The sequence below is a fragment of the Rosa rugosa genome, chromosome 2, assembly GCF_958449725.1.
Source record: "Rosa rugosa chromosome 2, drRosRugo1.1, whole genome shotgun sequence".
In the NCBI taxonomy this organism is placed as follows: Eukaryota; Viridiplantae; Streptophyta; class Magnoliopsida; order Rosales; family Rosaceae; genus Rosa; species Rosa rugosa.
This window is the reverse complement of record NC_084821.1, coordinates 32,432,768-32,456,726: the sequence shown is the minus strand read 5'-3', so window position 1 is coordinate 32,456,726 and position 23,959 is coordinate 32,432,768. Positions and strand designations below refer to the sequence as shown.

Sequence of the window (23,959 nt, the reverse complement as noted above, 5' to 3'; positions counted from 1 at the left end):
GCTTCTGGTCGGCTACTACCACCAATCTTTTCTTCAGAAGTCAAAATCTCATTAAAGTCCCCAAAGATAAATCCTGGTCCCCTTATAGTGCTGAAAATCTTCCTCATTAGCTCCCACGAACTCCACCTGAGCGATGCGTCAGGGTTACCATAGAACCCTACAACTCGCATTGGACCAGAAGCAAGCTCTAAGCAGCCATCAATGTGAGCTTGCGACCAGCCAATGATATCTATCTTCACATCTTTCTTCCAGCCTAACACCAGCCCCCCACTCTTGCCTTCTCTACCTACACTACTAACTGCATAACCCAACTGACTACACAAATCTTCCATTACAGGCTTCTTCTTTTTTGTTTCAATAAGAAAAAATACATCTGGGGGATGCATCTGTAGCAAACGCTTGAGAGTCTGGAAATTGTGCGGGTTCCCCAACCCACGCACATTCCAAGATAGGATTAACATTGCTCGTGATGGGTCCTTTCTTCGAGACCAATCACGAATTTAAGTTTATCTATAAGCTGAACTTGTTGCTTCCGGCTTGAACTCACACCACCCCCTCTCCAACGACGACCACCACCACCAACCGGGAAACCCCGTTTACCACCTAACCCTGCCTTGGCTACCTTCCTAGGCAATTTAGGTGAGGACTCAGAAGTTACAACTACCTGTTTCTTCTCCACAGATCTCGACTTCCTTGGACTACTGCTACCAATATGCTTACTAACTGCACCAGCTCTCAGATTGGGCTTCTTCTTTTTAGAAGGCCCAGGGTGAGAAGGAGACAACTCATTGGATGATACAGGCCCAAGAACAGACCCCGACCCATTTGCTGGCTCCACCAATGCCTCCAAACTCTCAGCCCCACTTAATAGCCTCAAATTTGAATTTGAATTGAACACCACAATTCCCTCCTCTCCTTCCTTATTTACCGCCTTCAAATTTGAGTTTACATTTCCTTCCTTAGAGATAGCAATCAGGTCTAGTGAAGGAAGGTTGTCAGCAATAACTCGATTCTCCGTTAACTCCGTCCTTTCCCTTGATGGCGGCCCAACTTGTGGAAAGCAACTAAGATCATCTCCAGCAATTACGCGCCTCTTCTTCGCCATTCCCCCCGACAATTGCTCCACCGCTCCCTCACTGGAATCAATCAACATCTCAGTTTTCGCTGGTCCAGAGCGACTCTCAAACCCTAACTCCGAGAGAGAAGGGACTATATTACTCACAAAATTCTTCATGATTGAATTGATAGAGCTAAAAAAAAATTTGTTGAAAATAAAAATTCAATTGTTCGAGGGTGTTTTTGGTAAAATTAAGAAGTGTAGTTAGCTTTTTAAGTATTCATAAAAGTGAATTGGAGGTTTAATAAGTATGAGAAGTCCAAATATCAAATTTGGAGGTCCAACTAGAACCACCCTTTATGTATTTAAAAAAAAATTTAGCAATACTGGCGGCGTGAAATAATGTACCAAAGTGTGTGCAAATTATGAATAAATACAGGCAATTGATATAATTTGACAAATTTTCTTATGTAACAATTGTCTTTGAAATGCGGTAAATATTTGTTGCAACAATGATGTTATGTGACGTTGCTAATGCAAATTTTCTTTAAATTTTAAGGTACCTTTTAATTCGAGGTCAAAAAAAAAAAAAAAAAAAAAAAAAAAAAAAAAAAAATAACTGCCTACTGATTACATGCAATTTCATGTGCGTTGCATTCTAAATACTAAAAATAAGTTAACCTCCAAGTCAATTAATATTTTTTTTTTTTGAACAAACCCAAATAGGGCGACTATCATTCATCGAAAGCCAGAAAGGGCAATTACATATCCTCCCTCTACCATCAAGGGGTAGATAAAGAGTTTGTGGTAGTAGCACAGTGATACATAGATTAGGTCCAATCATTTGATGGTTCAATGCTCCAAAAGGAAGCCTATAGACTATTAATTACTACATAGTAAATAGGCCGAGTAAACAAGACTCGATGACACTCACTAAAAAACTAGAAGCATAGCTCCCTAACAAAGTAGGGAATTATTTTAATCAAAATGACTAAATAAGAAGGCCAAAAACATAGGATGGGCCTTGGGCAAAACATCCTAGCCCAGATAAAGAGCAACCCTAAGAGAAAAGGGTCCAGCTCAAGGCCCAGCAGCAAAGGGATGACCCGAGTCCGCCACCATCCCCACCTCCAGTCGCCTACCACACCGCCCGACCTACATCCGCCGCAACCTCCCCACGGAACCGGCCAGAAAAACCACTTAGCTACACCGCCAGCACGATCCGAAACAGATTCACCATAGCCACGTTGCCCCAGCGATCATCCCAGACCACCAAAACCCCGCCGCCACACCAATCTGCCAAGAAACCACCATAGCCACGCCGCCACTGGTCCTGGAAATTCCCTGCCGAAGATGCCCACCGCCACAGGTCATGGACGCCCGTCGACCACCACCGTACCTGCACAATCCGATTGACCCATGCATCACCCAATCCGCACAACACCTTGAGCCACATCCCACTCATGAGACTACCAGCATAGCTTTCAAGTACCCGTCCGGCAGCCGCCCATTACCTGCGCGGCGAAACCAACGCCGATCTCGAGCGCCGCCGGACGAGAGGAAAATCGAAAAAACTTAGGGGCAGCGGCCGAGGTTTTTGGAGAGAGTTAGAACCTTACCATGCTGATTAGTATGATATTCCAAGTCAATTAATATGTAATCAATTCACATTTACTTATTTATTTTGTAGGAAATAAGCGGAGTCGCCGAAATCTGTCACGCCCCGAATTTTGAATAACAAATTCAAATCCGAAACATGAATAATAATTATTACAATAACGTTCTGAATTTTTTTCTCAGAACAAACACACCTCACACCACCCAATATTACATAACCAAATCCTCAAGGAGTTTATTGATTACAGCACACTCTCTCCAAATATAAATGTAGCTCAAATGAGCATAACACACCTCACAAAAGAAAGTCAGATTCACACAAATGCAGCTACTCTACGCAGCTCGATCACCTTCCTGATTTTCCTGACCTGTAGGATTACCCGCTACACCGTTTGAATAGTGTACCGGGATTGCAACAACACAAAACCCGGTAAGCTTTTTGCAAAGCTCGTATGAGTAACAAGAAGGAAAGGTTGATTTTATTATCTCACAAATACTTTAACTCAAGTAAACACCCCCAACCTCAATCCTTACCACTCAACCCAACTCAAAACAAATCATTCCACCTCCATTTCCAAACCATTTTCCAACAAATCTCATCACTCACCACTCGACACATTTTAAATAATAAAGGTGTATTCATGATCAAGAGTAATTCAACTCTCTACTTTCATGTCATACTGTATTCATGATCACGAGTAGTCCAACTCGCTGATTCATGTCATACTAGAAATTTTCAAAAATGTATTCATGATCAAGAGTAATTCAACTCTCTACTTTCATGTCATACGTTAACTTTCAAAAATGTATTCATGATCAAGAGTAATTCAACTCTCTACTTTCATGTCATACTGTATTCATGAAATCCCGAGTAGTCCAACTCGCTGATTCATGTCATACTATGGCAGACAGACTAGAGCTCTAACTGAATTTTACGTAATGTGTCACCTTGGCCAAGGTTCACGCTTACGAAAATCTTGCCTCAGTCACCACTTGTGACAAGATCCGTAGATCAAAACATTTAAAAAAAATGTCTTATCTGACTCAAATGTTACACTTCAACTCACTTATGTTTTCTCACAAAAAAAACAACAATTACATGATATAATGTAATTCCAACACATTTTCACTTCAATCACAATATAAATAAAGAAATTAACGACATTTGGTTCGTAATATGAACCATGTGAGATTTACTCACCTCTAATCCCGCTGCGTCTTCTTAACAGCTCAAAATACGATCCACAATCGTACACCAACTCAAACCGTCAATCACCTAGTCAGATACGATCTTAACTTAGCAATCATTCATAAACCACACATATACGGAAATCCAACGGTCGGATTCTAATTTAATGATGATCCAACGGTCAGATCGAATTTATATGATGATCCAACGGTCGGATCCTCACGGATCGCCCTTAGGATCATCCTCCAAAATTATCACGAAGATCCAACGGTCAGATCTTCTTGAATCACTCTAACAAACATCTCCTCAAAATTATACGAAAATCTGACGGTCGGATTCTCACGAATCGTCTTCCGAATCACCATTTCTCAATTATACGAAGATCCAACGGTCGGATCTTCGCCCGTGACCACACAAAGTCATCGGGACAGTCATACGATCAACATATCTAAATTTGAAGTAAAACCGATGGTCAGATCTTCGCAGATCGTAAACTGAAGATAAAACGTAAAAACGTTAAATAGTAACGTAAAAACGTAAATCTACTATTTATCAACTTTTTCTAACATAACCTTGTTATATATCAAAACGCTCGTATGGATGCGTAGATCATCGCCTAGATAATGAAAACTCAAAAAAGGGTCCGACGCGCCGCCACACCCGGAGGTTAGACGGCGGTCAACGTGGCGGTCAACGCCGGTCAACAACCTCAGATGGCAAAGTGACCAACTACAAACTGGTTCAAAATGAAGGGTTGATCGACTTTCATACCTGGAGCTAAGCGAGATTCGGTCTAGATCGTCCTAGATCAAGCTTGGAAGTCGGATTAATCCTGTGCGTCCGATCAGATTTCAGATTAAATCAGGGACGTCGAAAAAGTCAAACCTTGATCTAGTGTTCTACACTCAAAATCATGATGAAAGACTTACATGGGGATGATCAGGGGGATGAGGAGATCACGAAAATGGAGAGGATCGGCCCGTGCAACGCCGACACGGCCAAGATCCGGTCGGGTCGAATGCTAGGCTCTGGGGGGGCTTCGATCCACGTCTGGGGGCAGCGGCGATGCAAGGCGATGGCACCAGGCGACTGGACGGCTCACGGCGAAGCCAGGGATGGCCGGGTCGTGGCCGGAGGACGGCGGAGGACGAAGATGAGTCCAGGTCGGGTCAAGCGGTTTGGCCGCGTAGGGAGGAGAGAGAACGGAGAGTTTGGGGGACCAAATTACAATTTTGAGAAAATTTCGTCCTTCCGAAAAAATTCAAGTTTTCCACCTATTTATAGAAAATTCTCAAATTTCAAATATTCATAACTTATTCATACGAACTCCGAATATTGCATTCCACATATGCACGCGATCGTATCGACCAGATCTACAACTTTCATGAAGGAAGTTTTCTCAAATTTTGAACGTATAAAAAGTCAACTCCTCTGACCTCCCCTAAAACGTTCAGTTTTCGAATAAAAATTGTTTGAACTAATTCCACAACATCTCTACGCTTCATACTTGTGCTCACCACCACGAAATCATTTCCAAAAACTCATCGGAAATTAATTTGAATTTTCGGGGTATTACAAAATCAACACAAAAATGACGCAAAAATGGTAAAAGTCGAATTTTCGACAAAAGGACGAGATGGTGAATATCTTGGACCTCCTCCTCTCCTTTTCATTTTCAATCTGATTAGATCCATAACATCTTTGTAATTGTTTTAAATTGATTTCAATTCGGGAGATTCAGCTATAATGGTAGTCATTTGAGAAACTTATAATCATTTACTCATGATTTCGAGTTTTCATGGCTAGGAAAATTAACCAAATGGTTAGGGGAAGCAGAGCAAGCCCATAATCAGAGACTCTCCCTCGTCTATTATGAGAGCGGTATGCATGACTACTTCTAGATTTTTCCCTAGTTTGATCAGATAAATTCACCCATCTCATGTCTTTCTATCATGTTGACTAGATTTTTTTGGGTTTTAATTGCCTTACAGTCGTTTGTACAAACGTAGTACCACGTGAACGGCTAAATGAGCTGAATGGCTTAGATTGCATATAAGATATTATTTAAATGGCGATTGTGCTATTTGCGCTTTAATATAAAAATTCTGTCGGAGTATAGAATCCGTTTCGTATTATTATTATTATTATTATTTATCATCTTTTGGTTTTTTCCTTCTTTGGGGTGAAAAAGCGGGGAATAATTGTTATCCAAATCTTTGTCAGTGTATTAAATGGTTGCCACATACTCCATTGGAGGAGTGAATAAAGCGCCAATTATCCAAAATCCACATGTGATAATTGATATTGTGTGTGTTCAGGTCAATCAGGTGCGGTGCGGCAGTCCCCCTAAGCGAGAGCAGAAATGGAAATAACAGCCCACTCCCTTTCCCATTTCTCTGCATCTCCTCGCTTGTTTCGTTCCAAAGCCTCCGCCTCTTCTCTTGTTGCTTCTACTACTGCACTACCATTTCAGTGCTCCAACAACATTCTTACACGACAGCCCCAAGTCCAAGCCGTCAGGATCAAACCGAAGCAGCAACGAACCGTAGGCGTTGGCCCCATATGTGCCTCTAACACACAAACTCCTCCTACAGATGTTTCCGAAAGATGGCTTCTGGAGCCTGTGGGTATGTCAGTTTTTTTTTTCTTTTTTTTGGCAAAAGGCCTGAAACCAGTTGTGAAGTAGTTATATATTGCTAAAGATCAGGATATACTTTGGTGATCATAATTTATTTACCTTATTGCACTCAGCTGACCTTTGCTGCGGTAGAGAATCAACTAAAGTGTTACTTCAACAATATAATAAAGTAAAGCAGTCAAATAGATCGGAAAAGTAATGGCTTCCTTCTGATCACACCCGTGAAGAGAGGATAATTTCATGTTTGTTTAGCAGCACAATTATCCTAAGGAAATATATTTTCTCATCGATCAGTCTCTTATTTTACTTGTCACTTCATTAGATGAAGGGTTATTTACCGGATTCCGGCCATTAAATTTACTCCAAACCAAACCCTCTCTGTTGCGTATTTTCATTACAAATATTCTAAATGTTTTGAGACATCAATTAAGCTTGTTAATTATTAATTAATATATATTGCTTCTATATTTATTTTCTGTTTCATATGAACTTGTGCACAGTGCCCGAGTGCATTATTAAGACAATGAAAGACACTTGCATTTGAGTGAAGTGTTTGCACAGCAGTAATCAGAATGTTCAACTTGTGGCAGCTATACTTAGCGGCCTAACCAATATGTTTTCCAAGTCTGGTACATGTGGTGCAATGTGAGCGTAGAGAAGAAATACACCACTCCATCATATATCCTACTCTATTCTATCATTCATTTGGCTGCATGTGTTTGGTCAAGTGGCAAGAACTTTGTTCTTCTTAGAGATTGTATTTTGCAAACAAAAGCTTGCATTTACTAGACATATTAGAATTTTTGTTTCTTCTACCTTCATGATTACAAAGTTCAGTTTAATATCCAAGTCCCAGTTAAGGCATTATACCTGTTGATATTATTATCTAATATTGTTTTGTTTTGCCCTACTGGAACCTTATCCTACTACTGCACTGCAAGTTTCTACTAATAGTGTAATCTGATAGTTATTTACCTAACTTTTCATGTTTAGTTCAGGAGTGACTCACTTTTTGTACATATATTTGCTCCACTGATAGGTGATGGAGATACAAGGCATATTGGTTTCAAGGTTCAAATGCCGAATGCATTTGAAATTGCTTCTGTAAGTTTTCTTTCTTGGGAATCAGGTGTCCTTTTTTTTTGGTCTGTCTCAGATGCAATGATAATAATGATTCTAACGTCAAACTCAATTTTTACCAAATTGAATGGTTTTTCTGAATCTAGAATGTGATGACTGTTGGCCGCCTTCCTGAGAAAGCTGATTTAGTGATTCCAGTTGCAACAGGTATGAGAGAACCTTACTCGAGTTTAGCCAATTTTTCTACCTGAACTTTCGAATTCTGCAAGGATGGGAGAGTATCTTCACCTGCAAAGTAAAAGAGCATGAGAATTATGAACCACATGTATTAGAGTTGGGTGGCAAAATTGTTACCAATTGAGTCTCTTCCCCTAACTACTAAGTTCTTGTGTTAGACACTGCATTATGCTTCCTGCACATCTAACAAAATTTACAGCTATGTCAAGCCAATTTGAGTCTTTTATGCTCATATTACTCATTTTTAATGCATAGACCAAGGCCCACATATCAGATACTTTAGTATTAATTACAGTGGAGTCAAGAATCCTTTTTTTGTGATGTTTAAGATCAAGTAATCATCGATTTATTTTTTGTTTCTCTATGAATTGGTAGTATCTGGTTTGCATGCTCGCATTCGAAAGAAAGATGGGAACCTCTTGGTAACAGATTTGGACAGCACCAATGGGACATTCATTGATGACCAACGGCTGAGACCCGGAGTTGTTGCCACCTTATCACCTGGATCTTGTGTTACATTTGGTAAGTTGTCCCCAACTTATTCCTGTTTTTCCATTCTCTTTTTGTTTTCTGTAAAACCACATATATAATACACCTGCGAATCTGCGATCTATGTAACACACCTTTTCTTTGCTTTGCCTAAGCTTCAAGTTTTCCTCTATAGACAGTTCTGCTCAACTGACAATGTGTGTATTTAACGAAATCAATATTGATTCTGGACTATATTGTAGTTTTTAGTGTATAATTATCTGGATCCTTTTATGATTCCCACACAAGTCAAACTCATGGTACAATGGGTTTGGCTTTTCCTGTTGGAGTGACCGAAGGTCCCAAAGAAAACTTAAACCTCTCATATTATACAGTGTGTACAAGGCTATGCAAAATTCATAAATGGACTACATTTAGACGGAAATACTCTTGCAAAATTTGTTGTGTTTTTCTTAATTTCATCATTTTACATTTTGAGAATAGTGCCTCTTCAGCCTTGACCAATTAAAAAAAAAAGGAAAAATAAAAAAGCATCTCCTAGTAACTACCTAACTGGGTGAAGTATAATAGGAACAGATAAAGAGCGCAGTTGTCAATTGTGACGTAGCTTATAAATTCCCTATCCTATCCTGTTGTTTCAACCCTTGCTCGAAGGAAATAAATTCCTACCCTATCCTGACCAAAGTAATTGCTGAAAGTTTAAAATTCAATTTCTTTGCCTTTGTGTCCAGATATCTTAGCTGACCAAATTTAGAACCGTTTTAGGAATAATGAGGAAATAAGCTCTTAATAAAGTAAATTAGTGTGCCAGAAGACTAGTTGTTTTGAATTAATCTTATAGTGCTTTTTATGGATTCAACTCTACTTTCTGCAATCTTTTACTTTCTTTATTTTTTTTAATTGAAGAAAGATCTATTACTGAGTTTCTGTTATTTGGCATTACACATAGAGAAATAAAGGGAAGTTATACTTTCTAAGAGCCAACATTCTTTCCAATCTCACTATTATATACCAAACCTTATTCTCTCTTTTCTTTTTCCATTTTTCCATTTACATTTAAAACTGCATACCATAGAAAATCTCCGGTGACCAAAAATGGAGTGGGTGAGAGTGTATCAGGAAACCGAGTCGGTCCACTATGTGCCCAAAAAATACATCTAACGTGCAAAATGAAGGCAATGCAATTGAAAAAGAAGAAAAGAAGAGGAATGGGGTTGAGTATGCTAGGTAAGATAGCCATATTTGTCAGGTCTGAGGAGGTTGCCTAATTTTTTTTGATGCATTAAAGATTGCCTTTATTAAGAATTTCTTATGGATTTACTGTGGTAGACTCCAATTTACAGTGTTATTTATCAGAATTTCTTATATGGAGTGTTTTGAAAAACATCACTAGCTAGTCACTTCTATCATTAGACCATTTTGGAATATTGCTGAACTGAAATCAATTGACTTGTTGCAGGAGATGAACATTTGGCTGTGTTTCGCGTCTCAAAGTTCAATAATGTAGAAGCTGCAAGCAATCCAGGTCCCTCTGAAGATAAAGTAGAGACTGTCATCCCTGAAGAAATCCCTACTGAAAACAGTAAAACAATATGAGTTGAAATAAAGTAATAAACGGTGTCTTCGTAAGATATATATAGCAAGAAATAGGTTTCAGTTGGGAATAGATCTGGATCAAATAATCTGAAAAGAAGATTTTACCATATTGCATTCCACTTTGTAGATTTATTTAGACTTGATCTTTTCCGCTCCTTTTCTTCTTTGTTTTTGTTGGAGTATGGAGAATCACACGATAAGAAAAGATGGCAGTATTGCAAAAAAATAAAAAAAAACTTGCCACATAAATAAGTCCACCATACGTAAATTAAATCGAGCACATAGCAAATACTTTTCTAATTTAACTGTGCGGGTACTTGGTTGTATTACTAGTACTAGCCACCCTGCACCTATTGGTTCTCCGCATAACTTGCATGCAATTAGTTCTCGACCAAATTCAACGATTTCAACGCTGATCCTTTAGATTCCTAGAATTACATCTTAAAAAAGTCGACCAAATCTATAATCATTTGGTCATTGAAAATGTATAAACAAATGTAGTCCGTTAGATAAAATTAGAACGAACATTGTGCTAATGTAATAGTTAAACATTTTTCGATATGGCTAATTTTTTGGAAGATTCACACGTGTATTTGTAACTAGAGAATGAGTGGTTTAGATCATCAAACTACATGCTAAAAAGACAAGCAAATTTTTTTCAAACAATACATGAACTAAAGGTCATTGTGAATTAACGTGCCTCACTTTACACTAATTACATTTTGGTACCTGGACTATAAAACCCGACTATATTTCAATACATGCCGTTAACTTTTTTGTTACGTGCTATGCCATTATGAAATAAACGAGGGCAAAATTGTATTTTGACTAATAACCCTATCCTTATCCGATACTTAAGAGGTAGCTGGGGTCATTTTCAGTCAACCATTTTCTCTTCCCTTTCGAACAGCGAAGGACACCGAATCTTACCTTTGTCCTCACCTCATCTGTAGAAAACAAAGACTGCAGAGAATAAGGGCAGAGTAAATAGAGGAAAATTGATCTGTGTATCTGATAAAGGAGATTTTGTGCTGAAGGAATCTTTCCTTTATTGAAGAATGGCGAATTACTGGCGTTATTTTAGGCTTGATGGAGATCCACCCATATATATAAAGAGGTATGGAAAACGTGCTCTGTTTCCTTTTGAGGGTCAAGTGCCAACCCAGGAATCAAACTTTCAGGCTTCATCAGTTTTCCCAAATCAGAATAATGTCAATCAACTGGGGACTGAGAATGTCAATGTCAATGTGAACCTCAATGTCAATTTCAGAGTCAATGTAGATGTTGAAGGTGAAGGTGATATTTCTGTGATTCCTCAAGGCGGCGGCAACAACAATGTGGTGCAACCAAACTGTCAAGTAGGCCATGATTGTGTATGAGTTTTGAAGCTGTCAGCTTAAAATGTTATTACTTTTCATGTTTGAATGCTCATTCAATTGTATGTTACATTCTTAGACTACTGCAATGTCACGAAGAGGATAAGTTGGACCATTTTCATCAGGGAAGAGGTACAAGATGCCGACACAAAGGATCAAGCCAAAGATAAGAAAATCAGCCCTGCTTGCTGCAACATCTTCTCAAAGCAGTCGAACTGTTCAGGTTCCAAAAAGCCAGGTGCAAAGGAGATTGTGGAGACCTTGAAGGTTGTTGATCAGAAAACTATGTTTTGTGGTGAAACCAAATTGAAGGTTCTTGGCATGTAAAACAATCTGCTATGATGGCATTTCCATCTTTTCCCCTCTTTTTATAGGGCTTGAGCTTTGAAATGCCATGCTTTTGATCAGTTTTTGTGTAACAAATTGGTGTTTTGATTTTGAACAATGTCATTGCCATCGGTAATTATGTATTGGTTTCACAGTTTGGAATGGATATGTTTCCTAGTTTTTATCATTTTATTTTCATCCCAAGATTGCATCTTTTCCATGGTCAACAATATTGGAGTTGATTACACAAAGTAACAGCTACCCTGTATTTTAGACGAAAAATTAAAGGGGTTCAATATTGATATGTAGGAGCGATTCAAGTTTTGGAGGGAAAGAGGATGAGCTGGCAACAGCTCTGTACAATATTAGGCGGAAAAACATGAACAGACTATTATACCCCTGTAAATATGCCAGCTGGCTTCTCCGTAATGGAAAAGTTAACTTCCTGCATTTAAATGTAGTCGGGTTTTATAGTCCAGGTACCAAAGTGTAATTAGTGTAAAGTGAGGAACGTTAATTCACAGTGACCTTTAGTTCATGTACTGTTCGGAAAAAAAATTTCAAAATAAAAATATCCTCATATTTCAAGTTTAATGAGGTTCTATTTGGAATGGGCCTATATATGTACACATACACACACACAAGCACATTGTCATGCCCCGATTTTAAAACACAATTAAAATCAATATATAATCCCATAATTATACATGCGTGATGGTTCAGCCATCAATACAAAATACCTAGAAAACTTTTTCCTTTTAAACCAAGTACATACTGATGCCCTGAACCCACTATGTCAATACAAACTCGCTCCGCAGAGTCAAATATTACACAAGTTTACGAATTAAATTGCCACAACAAAATAATAAGTAAATGCTCCTCAGAGCTACTGCAACGGAAGTCTTTTCAACGGTAAAGTCACAAAATTGGCTTCCTACCGTATAGCTGTAAGCACGCGATCTCAGCTTCAACCACAATTATCCTGACTTGCAGGATTAACCCCCACACAACAAACCCGGTAAGCTTATGAAAGCTCGTATGAGTAACTCAAACACACACGCACAACTCACCCCACCGAGGAAAACCTATCAACTCGTGAAAAAGGAACACACACCCTATTTTCCCAAAACAACACATTCTTTTCCCAAAAGAAAACAACACAAGCCACCTCGTGACAAAATCATATTAATTGAAACTCTGACAATTAAATATGCATATCCCCAAAGCTCACAACAAAAGTCACCCCGTAACAAAATCATATAAATTGAAACTCTGACAATTTAAATATGATACACAAGTCCACCCCGGACGTTTAAAAGAAAGAATCCCCGAAACACCCTTTTAAAATACGTTCTCAAATCAACAAAAGTCACCCCATGACAAATCATATAAATTGAAACTCTGACAATTTAAATATGATACACAAGTTCTCCTTGGACATTTAAAAGAAAGAATCCCCGAAACTCCCTTTTAAAAACACGTACTCATAAGCATCAAGTAGCTCCCCACTACCCCCCATGATGTACAATGGCAAAAGACTAGAGCTCTAACTGATCGTATCCACTCACCCGGCCAAAGGCGTGAAGTCCCGATATATATGTCTGAGGTCACTCCCAGCAACCCCGAATCCTCAGACCTCCCTGGTTGTCAGATCAAAAAATTTCAAAGCGATCACTCAGGACCAAAAGTTACTCAACTCTCAAAAGGAGATGTCACCCCGTGACCTCCGATCATCAGACCTCCCCGGTCGCCAGATCAAAACATTAAGCAAGTCACTCAGGACCTAAAATGTTAAACCAAATCAAAAGGATATGTCACCCCGTGACCTACGAATCTCCAGACCCCCGGTCATCAAATTCAAAACATTAAGCAAGTCACACTGGACCCAAAATGTTAAATCAAATCAAAAGAAGAAATCACCACTTGTGACTCTCAGATCTTCAGACCCGCGGTCGTTAGATCAAAACATTCAAATCTCATTAAAGCAACTCACACCAAATCTTGACACTTTTCAAATAATAGAAATTCTCAATTCCTAAAACAATGTTTCCTGAAAAGTCAAGCCTCAAACAATAGAATGAAACCCATGGGTTCCATTCTATTGTTTGAGGGTTGACTTTTCACCCATCAACCCATAAGTGTAATACCCCGAAAAATCCAAATTAAATTCCGTGGATTTTTAGAAATGATTTCACGATAGTGGGAGCGAGTACGAGGCTCGGAGAAGTTGTGGAATTAGTTCGAACGATTAATTTTCGAAAAAAACGAACGTTATTTAGGGGCTCGCGAAAGTTGACTTTTTATACGTTCAAAATTTGGGAAAACTTTCTTCATGAAAGTTGTAGAGCTCGTCGATACGATCGCGTGCATATGCGGAACGCAAAAATCGGAGTTCGTATGAATTAGTTATGATTTTTTGAAAAAGTTTCCAATTTAGTATAAAGCTTCCATTTTTGAAAATTTCCAAAAATAAAAACAGATTTTTCCAAAATTGGAAAATCTGCTGCGATTTTAGTTCCCCGCCTGAAATCGCCTCCAAAACTTCGATCGACGATTTCTTCCTCCTCCGGCCACCGATCCTCACCAAACTTCTTCCATTGGCTTTGTATGGTCCTTGCGCACCTGTCTGTGGCAGCCTTTCACGGCGGCGCGGCCTGTAGCGGCGGCGGCAAGCCCGGTCCGATTTAAGCTCGATTTTGGTCAACGCCGGTTTTCTCCTAGCTCCGGCCACCAAAACTTCCGATCCTTGGCTCCATGAACTCCCCTCAACCTGCTGATCATCATACTAGGAGGATTGCACCTAGAGTGACCGGTTTCACGTTCGTCGGAGCTCGGTAAGTTTTCAATCCGTAACGAAAATCTTTCGATCGGTATATCTCGAGCTGTAGTGCATCGTTTTGATTGATTCTTTTTCCAGTGGGTTCCCCTTGATGTTATTAACAACTCTCTAGAAGGCATCGAGGCCTGAAATTGAAGCTTTGACGTCGAAATCGAGCCTTGCCGGATTCTGCAAAATTCTGGAATTTTTCCGACCACCGAAGATTTCGATCGGTATATCTCGAGCTACAGACCATATTTTTCTGTGATTCTTGAACCAGTGAGTTCTTCTTGAGTTTCTTAACAACTCTTCAGAAGGAATCGAAGCCTTAAATTGACGTTTTTACGTCGAATTGGAGCTCGCCGTTTTCTGCAGTTTCTCGCCGGTTTCTGGAAAATTCCGGCCACCTTCATACTGTTCAAGGTAATTTTCGACCCCTTCCGGTCATTTTCAGACTTCGTGCTAGTTATGAAAGTTGTTAAGCATGATGAGAGGAAGAAGAGCAGCCCGGCCCCAACACCATTGGTGGTGGTCGGCGGCGGCTCTGCCACTAACTCCGGCGGCCCTTTCCGGCCACCTCCGGGGATCAAAAATATGGTTTCTGTACATTTTCAGATTCTATATTTCAATACGATCATTTCGATATATTATATGCAATTTTTGGATATCGTATGATTAAGTTATGAATTTTACGATTTCGATCGATTTCGATCGTTCGATTTGTGATCTGTGAAGATCGGACCGTCCGATGGACTTGTAGTTTTGTTATGTTGATCTTATGACTGTCCCAGTGGCTTTGTGTGGTCATGGGCGAAGATCCGACCGTTGGATCTTCGTATAATTGTGAAATAGTGATTCGGAAGGCGATTCGTGAGAATCTAACCGTCGGATTTTCGTATAATTTTGTGAAGATGTTAGTAAGGACGATTCAAGAAGATCTGACCGTTGGATCTTCGTGATAATTTTGGAGGATGATCCTAAGGGCGATCCGTGAGGATCTGACCGTTGGATCATCATATAATTTTGATCTGACCGTTGGATCATCATTAAACTAGAATCCGACCGTTGGATTTCCGTATATATGTGGTTTATGAATGATTGCTAAGTTAAGATCGTATCTGACTAGGTGATTGACGGTTTAAGTTGGTGGACGATTGTGGATTGTATTCTGAGCTGTTGAGAAGACGCAGCGGGATTAGAGGTGAGTAAACCTCACGTGGTTCATATTACGAACCCAATATATTTAATTGCTTTATTTTGCAATCATATGAACTATTGTTGGTGTATTAGACATTCCTGTGTGAATGTCTGTATATATATTATTACGTGAAATAATATGTATTGTTGGAGTTGTGTTGAGTTTATTGTTGAGAAACAATATATTGTGAGGGGTATTGAGTTTATTGTTGAGAAACAATATATTGTGAGGGGTATTGAGTTTATTGTTGTGAAACAATATATTGAGAGAGATGTTGAGTTTTATTGTTGAGGAACAATAAATTGTTGTGATCTGTGGAGATCAATAGGTCACGGGGTGACCATGGCATACTATCAGCGAACCACGCTCTCGCGCCGGGTAGGTGGAACTGAATAGTATTAAATCGTGAACCACGCTCTCGCGCCGGGTAGGTGGAAACGATCAGTTAGAGCTCTAGTCTGTCTGCCAATTGTTGAGTGGTGTTGTGAGAGAAATGTTGAGGTTACTTGAGACTGTGAGTGGTCATGTATGAGTGATGTTGAGGTTACTTGAGACTGTGAGGGGTCTTATGTGAGAAGTGTTGAGGATACTTGAGTCTTTTAAGAATGAGTTCTTAAAAGAGAGCCTCAAGAGTATCCTTCCTTTTATGGTGATTGTGTTGAGTTATATTAATTGTAAAGAAATAAATCAACAATTCTTTCTTGTTTACTCATACTGGCTGTAAAAAGCTTACCGGGTTTTGTGTTGTTGCAACTCCCGGTACACTATTCAAATTGTGTAGCGGGTAATCCTACAGGACAGGAGAACCAGGACGGTGATCGTGCGGTTAGAGCAATTGTTAGAGTTTTACAGCAATTGTACGTTGTGAGGTGTGTTATGCTCATTTGAGCTTTACAATATTGCTTGTGAGAGTGAATTGTAATAATGAACTCGAAGTTTCGAGATTTGGATTTTGTAATTGTAATTATTCATGTTTCGGATTTGAATTTATTATTCAAAATTCGGGGCGTGACAGTTTGGTATCAGAGCGTAAGGTACATATTTGGTGATAATCAATACTTCCCGAGTGATGGCCCGTCTGCAGCGGATCCCCATCATATACTCTTCGGTATTGGTATAATCATTGGGTATGTCTTAGTATGGGGTCTAGACAGCGTGTATGTCCGTAGGACGGTAGAGTTGCCTTCTAAGTTCGTATTAGAATAAGTTTAGTTTCCGCGAGTTGTGATCTTCGAGGAATGGAAACCTCCGGATTTAACTCTGATGAGTCAGTGAGGATTGTTTATGGAAATGAGTTTCCATTTGTATGTAGAAGTGTTTGGTTGAAGGCATGGTGTGAACCTATGCTTGTATCTGATGTGGATACGAGTATTAATTGATAGTAATTTTGCCTTCTTAAGTTGGACATACAGATGCATTTGAATAGATTCTAGACTCATGTGGAGTTGTGAGTAGTGTTGCGGTTAGGGAAGAAATTATTGTGGTTAATTCTTCCATGTGCTTGTAAGTTGTTGAGCAGAGTTTGAGATGCGAGAACGGAGTTTGATCTCGTGTTTGAGTGATTGAGACGAACGACTATATATTTGAGTTCTCTCCGAGTACCTACAATCTTAAGGGCTATTTGAAGTGGGACTAGTGGTAGTTTTGGTATTTCTAAATTTAAATCGAGATCCGAGGAACATGTTTTGTATACGTGGTTGATATTGCGAGCATCATTTTTGATTGATATTTTGCGTTTCACAAAGACAACTGGATTGGAAATTCTCCGTTTGGACACCTTGGTCTGTTGACCTGACTATGACTTGTGGACATAGTTTTATTTAAGTGAAGGAAATTGATTTTGTGAACTAGTTTTCTTAAGTTTTGGATCGTAGTATGGAGTTGGACTGAAGTGAATTTGAGGTTGTTGTGTTTTAAGTTTAAGTAGGCGGGACACTTAAAGTTTTGAAATGGAATTTGATCTTGGTCGGTAATTAATGGGGAGATTTAGAGTCAACTCTCTGTAAATGTTATTAGATGAGGGTGTGTTTCTGTGGTGATGGATTTTAGGAGAAATGGTTAAGTGCAATTTTGGGTATTGATTGTAGTGACATTGTTGGGTATCCATAGTGGTTCAAGTGAATTACTATGCGATATGGAGTTTGATTCGGTTTCTAAATCGTAAATTCATAGGGTATGAATTGTGGTAAGTTTAATGGAGAAATTAATAGAGGAAATGGTTGAGATTTTATAAGATTTGTATGAGTAACTCTAAGGATGTGGGTTTTTCCTAGCTAACTCAGGATGTGTTTAGCTTTATTAAACCCTAATTCTAACGACAAAATTGTTGTGTTTGGTTTGACTCTAAGGATGCTAGCTAGACCTCTGTGCAACTTAATTGATTGTTTGTGATAAATCATTATGATTGATGTGTGCAGCAGAGTTGTCAATGGTTTTGAAAATAGTATTAGGTGACCAAGGTTGATCCTTGGTGTTGTTGTTGGTTTAACAAAAAGAAGAAACGACATGCATGCAATCTTATTGATTTTATATTACAAAAAGGAAAACGAGGACTATGCTATGCTAAGCCTAGTCAGCAGCTCCGGATGGATTGAGGCTGAGCTCAAGAGAAACGTTAGAGCCACTGTTGTAACCGCCTGAGCCACCAGAATAGTAACCAAATGCGCTACCTTCCTCAGAAGTAGTCTTCGGGTTACCAAAGACGTCCTCGCCGTGCACGGGGAACAGAGGAAGAGTTTCAACCTCCTGGTGATCTCCTCCTCGTTGTTGCAGGGATGTTTGTCCTCCTGTTGTGCCAAAAGAGTTGTACTGGTATTAGTGTTGAAGTGTGAGGAAGAATATGAAACAAAATTTAAATCAAGAAATCCTTCATTACCAGTAGAATCGGTGGAACCAAAATTGAGATTAATGGATCTACCATCATCAGTAGAACTAGTGGACCCAAAATTGATGTCAATGGATCCACCAGCTGGCCCAAAATTGATGTCGATGGATCCACCAGCACCAGTAGAACCAGTGGACCCAAAATTGAGATCAATGGATCCACCAGTACCAGGAGAACTAGTTCCCATGGGCACTTGAGCAGCCTGATTGCACCTCTTCATCTGCTTCTCTCGAGCCCTGACATTCTGGAACCAAAAATAAATGTTCTTGCCCTCAACCTGTCCATACTGTTGCAGCTGGAGACAGATCTCGTGAATCTGCTCTGTAGTTGGGGTCTTAACTCCCTTGTCGTAGTAAAGATCCCTGAGGATCCTTATTTGATCTGGAGTAGGAACCCACCTGGCACGGCTTCGCCAGAAATCTGTGTTGGCACTACTCCCGGCTGCTTGGTTGTTTCCTCCATCCTCGATTTGTTGCTGGGTTTGTAGCTCCATTAGTTGCAGAGTTCGTGGTTCCATGGTGATGAGTTGAGAGGAAGTGTAAATTGAAGAACGAAGTTGTTGAGTGTTTGTGGGAGATTGACCTTAGAAGGATTAAGGTCGATGAAGGGGTATTGGAGATCTGAAAGTTCAGAGGAAAGAAGAGATCGAATCTTCAAATGGAAGAAAAGATCTGAGAGAGAAGGATTGAAGATTTGAGAGTGAAAAACTGGGGATTTGAGAAGAGAAAGGCTGAAGAGTTGAGAGAGAAAGGCTTGAGCTTGGAAGAAAATTTCTTTTCCTTTGGAGTGAACAGTCGCGTCTCCAGAATGCACCTATTTATAGAACAAGGTGAGCAGATCTCCACCGTTGGATGAACGATCTCAGAATTTGAATCCACGCGTTGGATTAAAGTCGCCCCGAAACCCGAAAAAGCTGTTGGCGCGTGTTGAGCGTGTAAGGGGACATGCCGAATCTCGAGACGCTGTGGCAGACAGCTTTCGCCGAAAGGGATCTGCTTTCCGTAAATCACGGAAGCGACGTGTCGTGGCACGTGGAGTGTACCGACAGTTTGTTTTATTCTATCGCTTATGATAGAATAAATAAAAGGAGTTGCATGGAGAATAACGAGTGCAGCTGGTGCTCTAGTGGTTGAAGAGCAAAGCTCTTGTACAAGAGGTCAGAGGTTCGAACCTTGCCTCTCGTTTATTTTTATTATGTTCGCTTATGACATAATAAGTATAACATTTGTACACGTTATATTAAGCACAGCTTGTGCTCCAGTGGTTGGGGACAAAACTTTCGTGCAGCAGGTTAAGGTTTCGAACCTTGCCTCCCCCGTTATTTTATTTATGTCGCTTATGACATAATAAATATAACACGTGAGCATATATTAATGAAGGCAGCTCTTGCTTCAGTGGTTGGGAGCAAAACCTTTGTGTTCGAGGTCGGGAGTTCGAACCTTACCTCTTACAAATATTTTTGGATCTCGTATATGCTTGATATACGGACGTATATACGGTATGTACGGTATGCATACGTATATACGGTCGGTACGGTATGCATACGTATATACAGTTGTACGGTACGCATACGTATATACAGTATGTACGGTATACATACGTATATACGGCATGTACGGTATGCATACATATATACGGTCTGTATGGTATGCATACGTATATACGGTATACCTACGGTATGTACAATTTCATACCGTAGCCGAGCTGAAAGTTGGTGGGCCGATTGGTAGGCCCAAATGTTAAGCCCAATTGTTCGGCCGATTGGTAGGCCCAAATAGTAAGCCCAAATTGGTTGGGCCTATTCAAAATGCATTCTGTTCGGCCCGATTGGTAGGCCCAAATGTTAAACCCAAATTGGTTCGGTTCCTTCGGCCCAATTGGCCAGCCCTAATGCTTAGCCCAAGGATTGAGCAAGCCCACGTCATCATCACTGGGTGACATATTTTATTGGTGTACTTTTGGGGATGATTTGTTTTGAGTGATGCATCTCTATTGTTGTGTAGAATAGTGCATGCTTAAGTTTTACTATAGAGATTTACCGTGATGCTAATGGAGTAGCGAAACGCTTTGTGGGAGTCTTTACTGTGCTTGTATGCCAGTACAGGGTGATGATCTATGTGAGGATCTATGAGATAATCTCTGTGAAGATCTAAGTGATGATCTCTGTGATGATCCACGTGATGATTTTGTGTAATTGATGTGGAGTGATGTTGAGCAGTTGTTTTGTGAATTTACATCGTGACGAAAGGATTTAGTGGCCATAGGAATGTATTTTTATACAAAGGGCTGTGGCTTTGTAGATTACTACAACTTTGGGAATGATAGAGATTCGATGATTACGTCAACCTTAATTGAGAGGAATTGACTTACGCTTCAATTTCGGGACGAAATTTCTTTAAGGAGGGTAGATTGTAATACCCCGAAAAATCCAAATTAAATTCCGTGGATTTTTAGAAATGATTTCACGATAGTGGGAGCGAGTACGAGGCTCGGAGAAGTTGTGGAATTAGTTCGAACGATTAATTTTCGAAAAAAACGAACGTTATTTAGGGGCTCGCGAAAGTTGACTTTTTATACGTTCAAAATTTGGGAAAACTTTCTTCATGAAAGTTGTAGAGCTCGTCGATACGATCGCGTGCATATGCGGAACGCAAAAATCGGAGTTCGTATGAATTAGTTATGATTTTTTGAAAAAGTTTCCAATTTAGTATAAAGCTTCCATTTTTGAAAATTTCCAAAAATAAAAACAGATTTTTCCAAAATTGGAAAATCTGCTGCGATTTTAGTTCCCCGCCTGAAATCGCCTCCAAAACTTCGATCGACGATTTCTTCCTCCTCCGGCCACCGATCCTCACCAAACTTCTTCCATTGGCTTTGTATGGTCCTTGCGCACCTGTCTGTGGCAGCCTTTCACGGCGGCGCGGCCTGTAGCGGCGGCGGCAAGCCCGGTCCGATTTAAGCTCGATTTTGGTCAACGCCGGTTTTCTCCTAGCTCCGGCCACCAAAACTTCCGATCCTTGGCTCCATGAACTCCCCTCAACCTGCTGATCATCATACTAGGAGGATTGCACCTAGAGTGACCGGTTTCACGTTCGTCGGAGCTCGGTAAGTTTTCAATCCGTAACGAAAATCTTTCGATCGGTATATCTCGAGCTGTAGTGCATCGTTTTGATTGATTCTTTTTCCAGTGGGTTCCCCTTGATGTTATTAACAACTCTCTAGAAGGCATCGAGGCCTGAAATTGAAGCTTTGACGTCGAAATCGAGCCTTGCCGGATTCTGCAAAATTCTGGAATTTTTCCGACCACCGAAGATTTCGATCGGTATATCTCGAGCTACAGACCATATTTTTCTGTGATTCTTGAACCAGTGAGTTCTTCTTGAGTTTCTTAACAACTCTTCAGAAGGAATCGAAGCCTTAAATTGACGTTTTTACGTCGAATTGGAGCTCGCCGTTTTCTGCAGTTTCTCGCCGGTTTCTGGAAAATTCCGGCCACCTTCATACTGTTCAAGGTAATTTTCGACCCCTTCCGGTCATTTTCAGACTTCGTGCTAGTTATGAAAGTTGTTAAGCATGATGAGAGGAAGAAGACCAGCCCGGCCCCAACACCATTGGTGGTGGTCGGCGGCGGCTCTGCCACTAACTCCGGCGGCCCTTGCCGGCCACCTCCGGGGATCAAAAATATGGTTTCTGTACATTTTCAGATTCTATATTTCAATACGATCATTTCGATATATTATATGCAATTTTTGGATATCGTATGATTAAGTTATGAATTTTACGATTTTGATCGATTTCGATCGTTCGATTTGTGATCTGTGAAGATCGGACCGTCCGATGGACTTGTAGTTTTGTTATGTTGATCTTATGACTGTCCCAGTGGCTTTGTGTGGTCATGGGCGAAGATCCGACCGTTGGATCTTCGTATAATTGTGAAATAGTGATTCGGAAGGCGATTCGTGAGAATCTAACCGTCGGATTTTCGTATAATTTTGTGAAGATGTTAGTAAGGACGATTCAAGAAGATCTGACCGTTGGATCTTCGTGATAATTTTGGAGGATGATCCTAAGGGCGATCCGTGAGGATCTGACCGTTGGATCATCATATAATTTTGATCTGACCGTTGGATCATCATTAAACTAGAATCCGACCGTTGGATTTCCGTATATATGTGGTTTATGAATGATTGCTAAGTTAAGATCGTATCTGACTAGGTGATTGACGGTTTAAGTTGGTGGACGATTGTGGATCGTATTCTGAGCTGTTGAGAAGACGCAGCGGGATTAGAGGTGAGTAAACCTCACGTGGTTCATATTACGAACCCAATATATTTAATTGCTTTATTTTGCAATCATATGAACTATTGTTGGTGTATTAGACATTCCTGTGTGAATGTCTGTATATATATTATTACGTGAAATAATATGTATTGTTGGAGTTGTGTTGAGTTTATTGTTGAGAAACAATATATTGTGAGGGGTATTGAGTTTATTGTTGAGAAACAATATATTGTGAGGGGTATTGAGTTTATTGTTGTGAAACAATATATTGAGAGAGATGTTGAGTTTTATTGTTGAGGAACAATAAATTGTTGTGATCTGTGGAGATCAATAGGTCACGGGGTGACCATGGCATACTATCAGCGAACCACGCTCTCGCGCCGGGTAGGTGGAACTGAATAGTATTAAATCGTGAACCACGCTCTCGCGCCGGGTAGGTGGAAACGATCAGTTAGAGCTCTAGTCTGTCTGCCAATTGTTGAGTGGTGTTGTGAGAGAAATGTTGAGGTTACTTGAGACTGTGAGTGGTCATGTATGAGTGATGTTGAGGTTACTTGAGACTGTGAGGGGTCTTATGTGAGAAGTGTTGAGGATACTTGAGTCTTTTAAGAATGAGTTCTTAAAAGAGAGCCTCAAGAGTATCCTTCCTTTTATGGTGATTGTGTTGAGTTATATTAATTGTAAAGAAATAAATCAACAATTCTTTCTTGTTTACTCATACTGGCTGTAAAAAGCTTACCGGGTTTTGTGTTGTTGCAACTCCCGGTACACTATTCAAATTGTGTAGCGGGTAATCCTACAGGACAGGAGAACCAGGACGGTGATCGTGCGGTTAGAGCAATTGTTAGAGTTTTACAGCAATTGTACGTTGTGAGGTGTGTTATGCTCATTTGAGCTTTACAATATTGCTTGTGAGAGTGAATTGTAATAATGAACTCGAAGTTTCGAGATTTGGATTTTGTAATTGTAATTATTCATGTTTCGGATTTGAATTTATTATTCAAAATTCGGGGCGTGACAATAAGAACATACATATTTCACGTAAATATATATATATATATATATATATATATATATATATATATATATATGTGGTCATTCAATCAGGAATGCCACTAATACCAACTATAGTTTGCAGTTAACTAAATAACTCTCAAAACAATAAAGGTAAC

General features: G+C 39.8%; 2 protein-coding genes and 1 long non-coding RNA gene across 5 annotated transcripts; 2 read left to right on the top strand and 1 right to left on the bottom strand.

Moving 5' to 3' along the window:
- The first annotated feature begins 6,154 nt into the window (after nucleotides 1–6,154).
- Nucleotides 6,155–10,058, top strand: LOC133734869 (uncharacterized). 2 transcript variants are annotated; one of them, XM_062162487.1, is made up of 5 exons: nucleotides 6,155–6,490; nucleotides 7,541–7,605; nucleotides 7,728–7,788; nucleotides 8,194–8,340; nucleotides 9,427–9,590. In XM_062162487.1, the coding sequence occupies exons 1-5, from the start codon at nucleotides 6,226–6,228 to the stop codon at nucleotides 9,573–9,575; spliced, it is 687 nt and encodes a 228-aa protein (XP_062018471.1). In that variant the 5' UTR covers nucleotides 6,155–6,225; the 3' UTR covers nucleotides 9,576–9,590. The 2 variants fall into 2 exon arrangements, with proteins under 2 accessions (XP_062018471.1, XP_062018472.1); XM_062162488.1 differs by lacking the exon at nucleotides 9,427–9,590 and adding an exon at nucleotides 9,767–10,058 and having other exon boundaries at nucleotides 6,157–6,490.
- A 6,886-nt stretch (nucleotides 10,059–16,944) lies between these two features.
- On the bottom strand, nucleotides 16,945–19,233 carry LOC133734635 (protein WUSCHEL-like). The gene is made up of 2 exons (XM_062162249.1): nucleotides 18,498–19,233; nucleotides 16,945–18,408 (listed from the first exon to the last, which is right to left on the bottom strand). Exons 1-2 carry the CDS (start codon nucleotides 19,021–19,023, stop codon nucleotides 18,191–18,193), a joined length of 744 nt encoding a protein of 247 aa, XP_062018233.1. The 5' UTR covers nucleotides 19,024–19,233; the 3' UTR covers nucleotides 16,945–18,190.
- Nucleotides 19,234–21,398: 2,165 nt separating this feature from the next.
- On the top strand, nucleotides 21,399–23,757 carry LOC133727991 (uncharacterized). Of its 2 annotated transcripts, XR_009855482.1 has the most exons (4): nucleotides 21,399–21,611; nucleotides 21,695–22,018; nucleotides 22,722–22,796; nucleotides 23,575–23,757. It is a non-coding gene; the product is annotated as an uncharacterized LOC133727991 (long non-coding RNA). The 2 variants fall into 2 exon arrangements; XR_009855483.1 differs by having other exon boundaries at nucleotides 22,722–23,757.
- Nucleotides 23,758–23,959: the final 202 nt, after the last annotated feature.

Excerpts from the sequence above, each read along its gene's own strand:
- LOC133734869 (XM_062162487.1), top strand. The coding sequence starts at position 6,226 with ATGGAAATAACAGCCCACTCCCTTTCCCATTTCTCTGCATCTCCTCGC. Across the intron at positions 7,606-7,727 it reads ATGCATTTGAAATTGCTTCT|AATGTGATGACTGTTGGCCG; the intron begins GTAAGTTTTCTT and ends TTCTGAATCTAG. Across the intron at positions 7,789-8,193 it reads AGTGATTCCAGTTGCAACAG|TATCTGGTTTGCATGCTCGC; the intron begins GTATGAGAGAAC and ends ATGAATTGGTAG.
- LOC133734635 (XM_062162249.1), bottom strand. The coding sequence starts at position 19,023 with ATGGAACCACGAACTCTGCAACTAATGGAGCTACAAACCCAGCAACAA. Across the intron at positions 18,409-18,497 it reads TGGTTCCACCGATTCTACTG|GAGGACAAACATCCCTGCAA; the intron begins GTAATGAAGGAT and ends TTGGCACAACAG.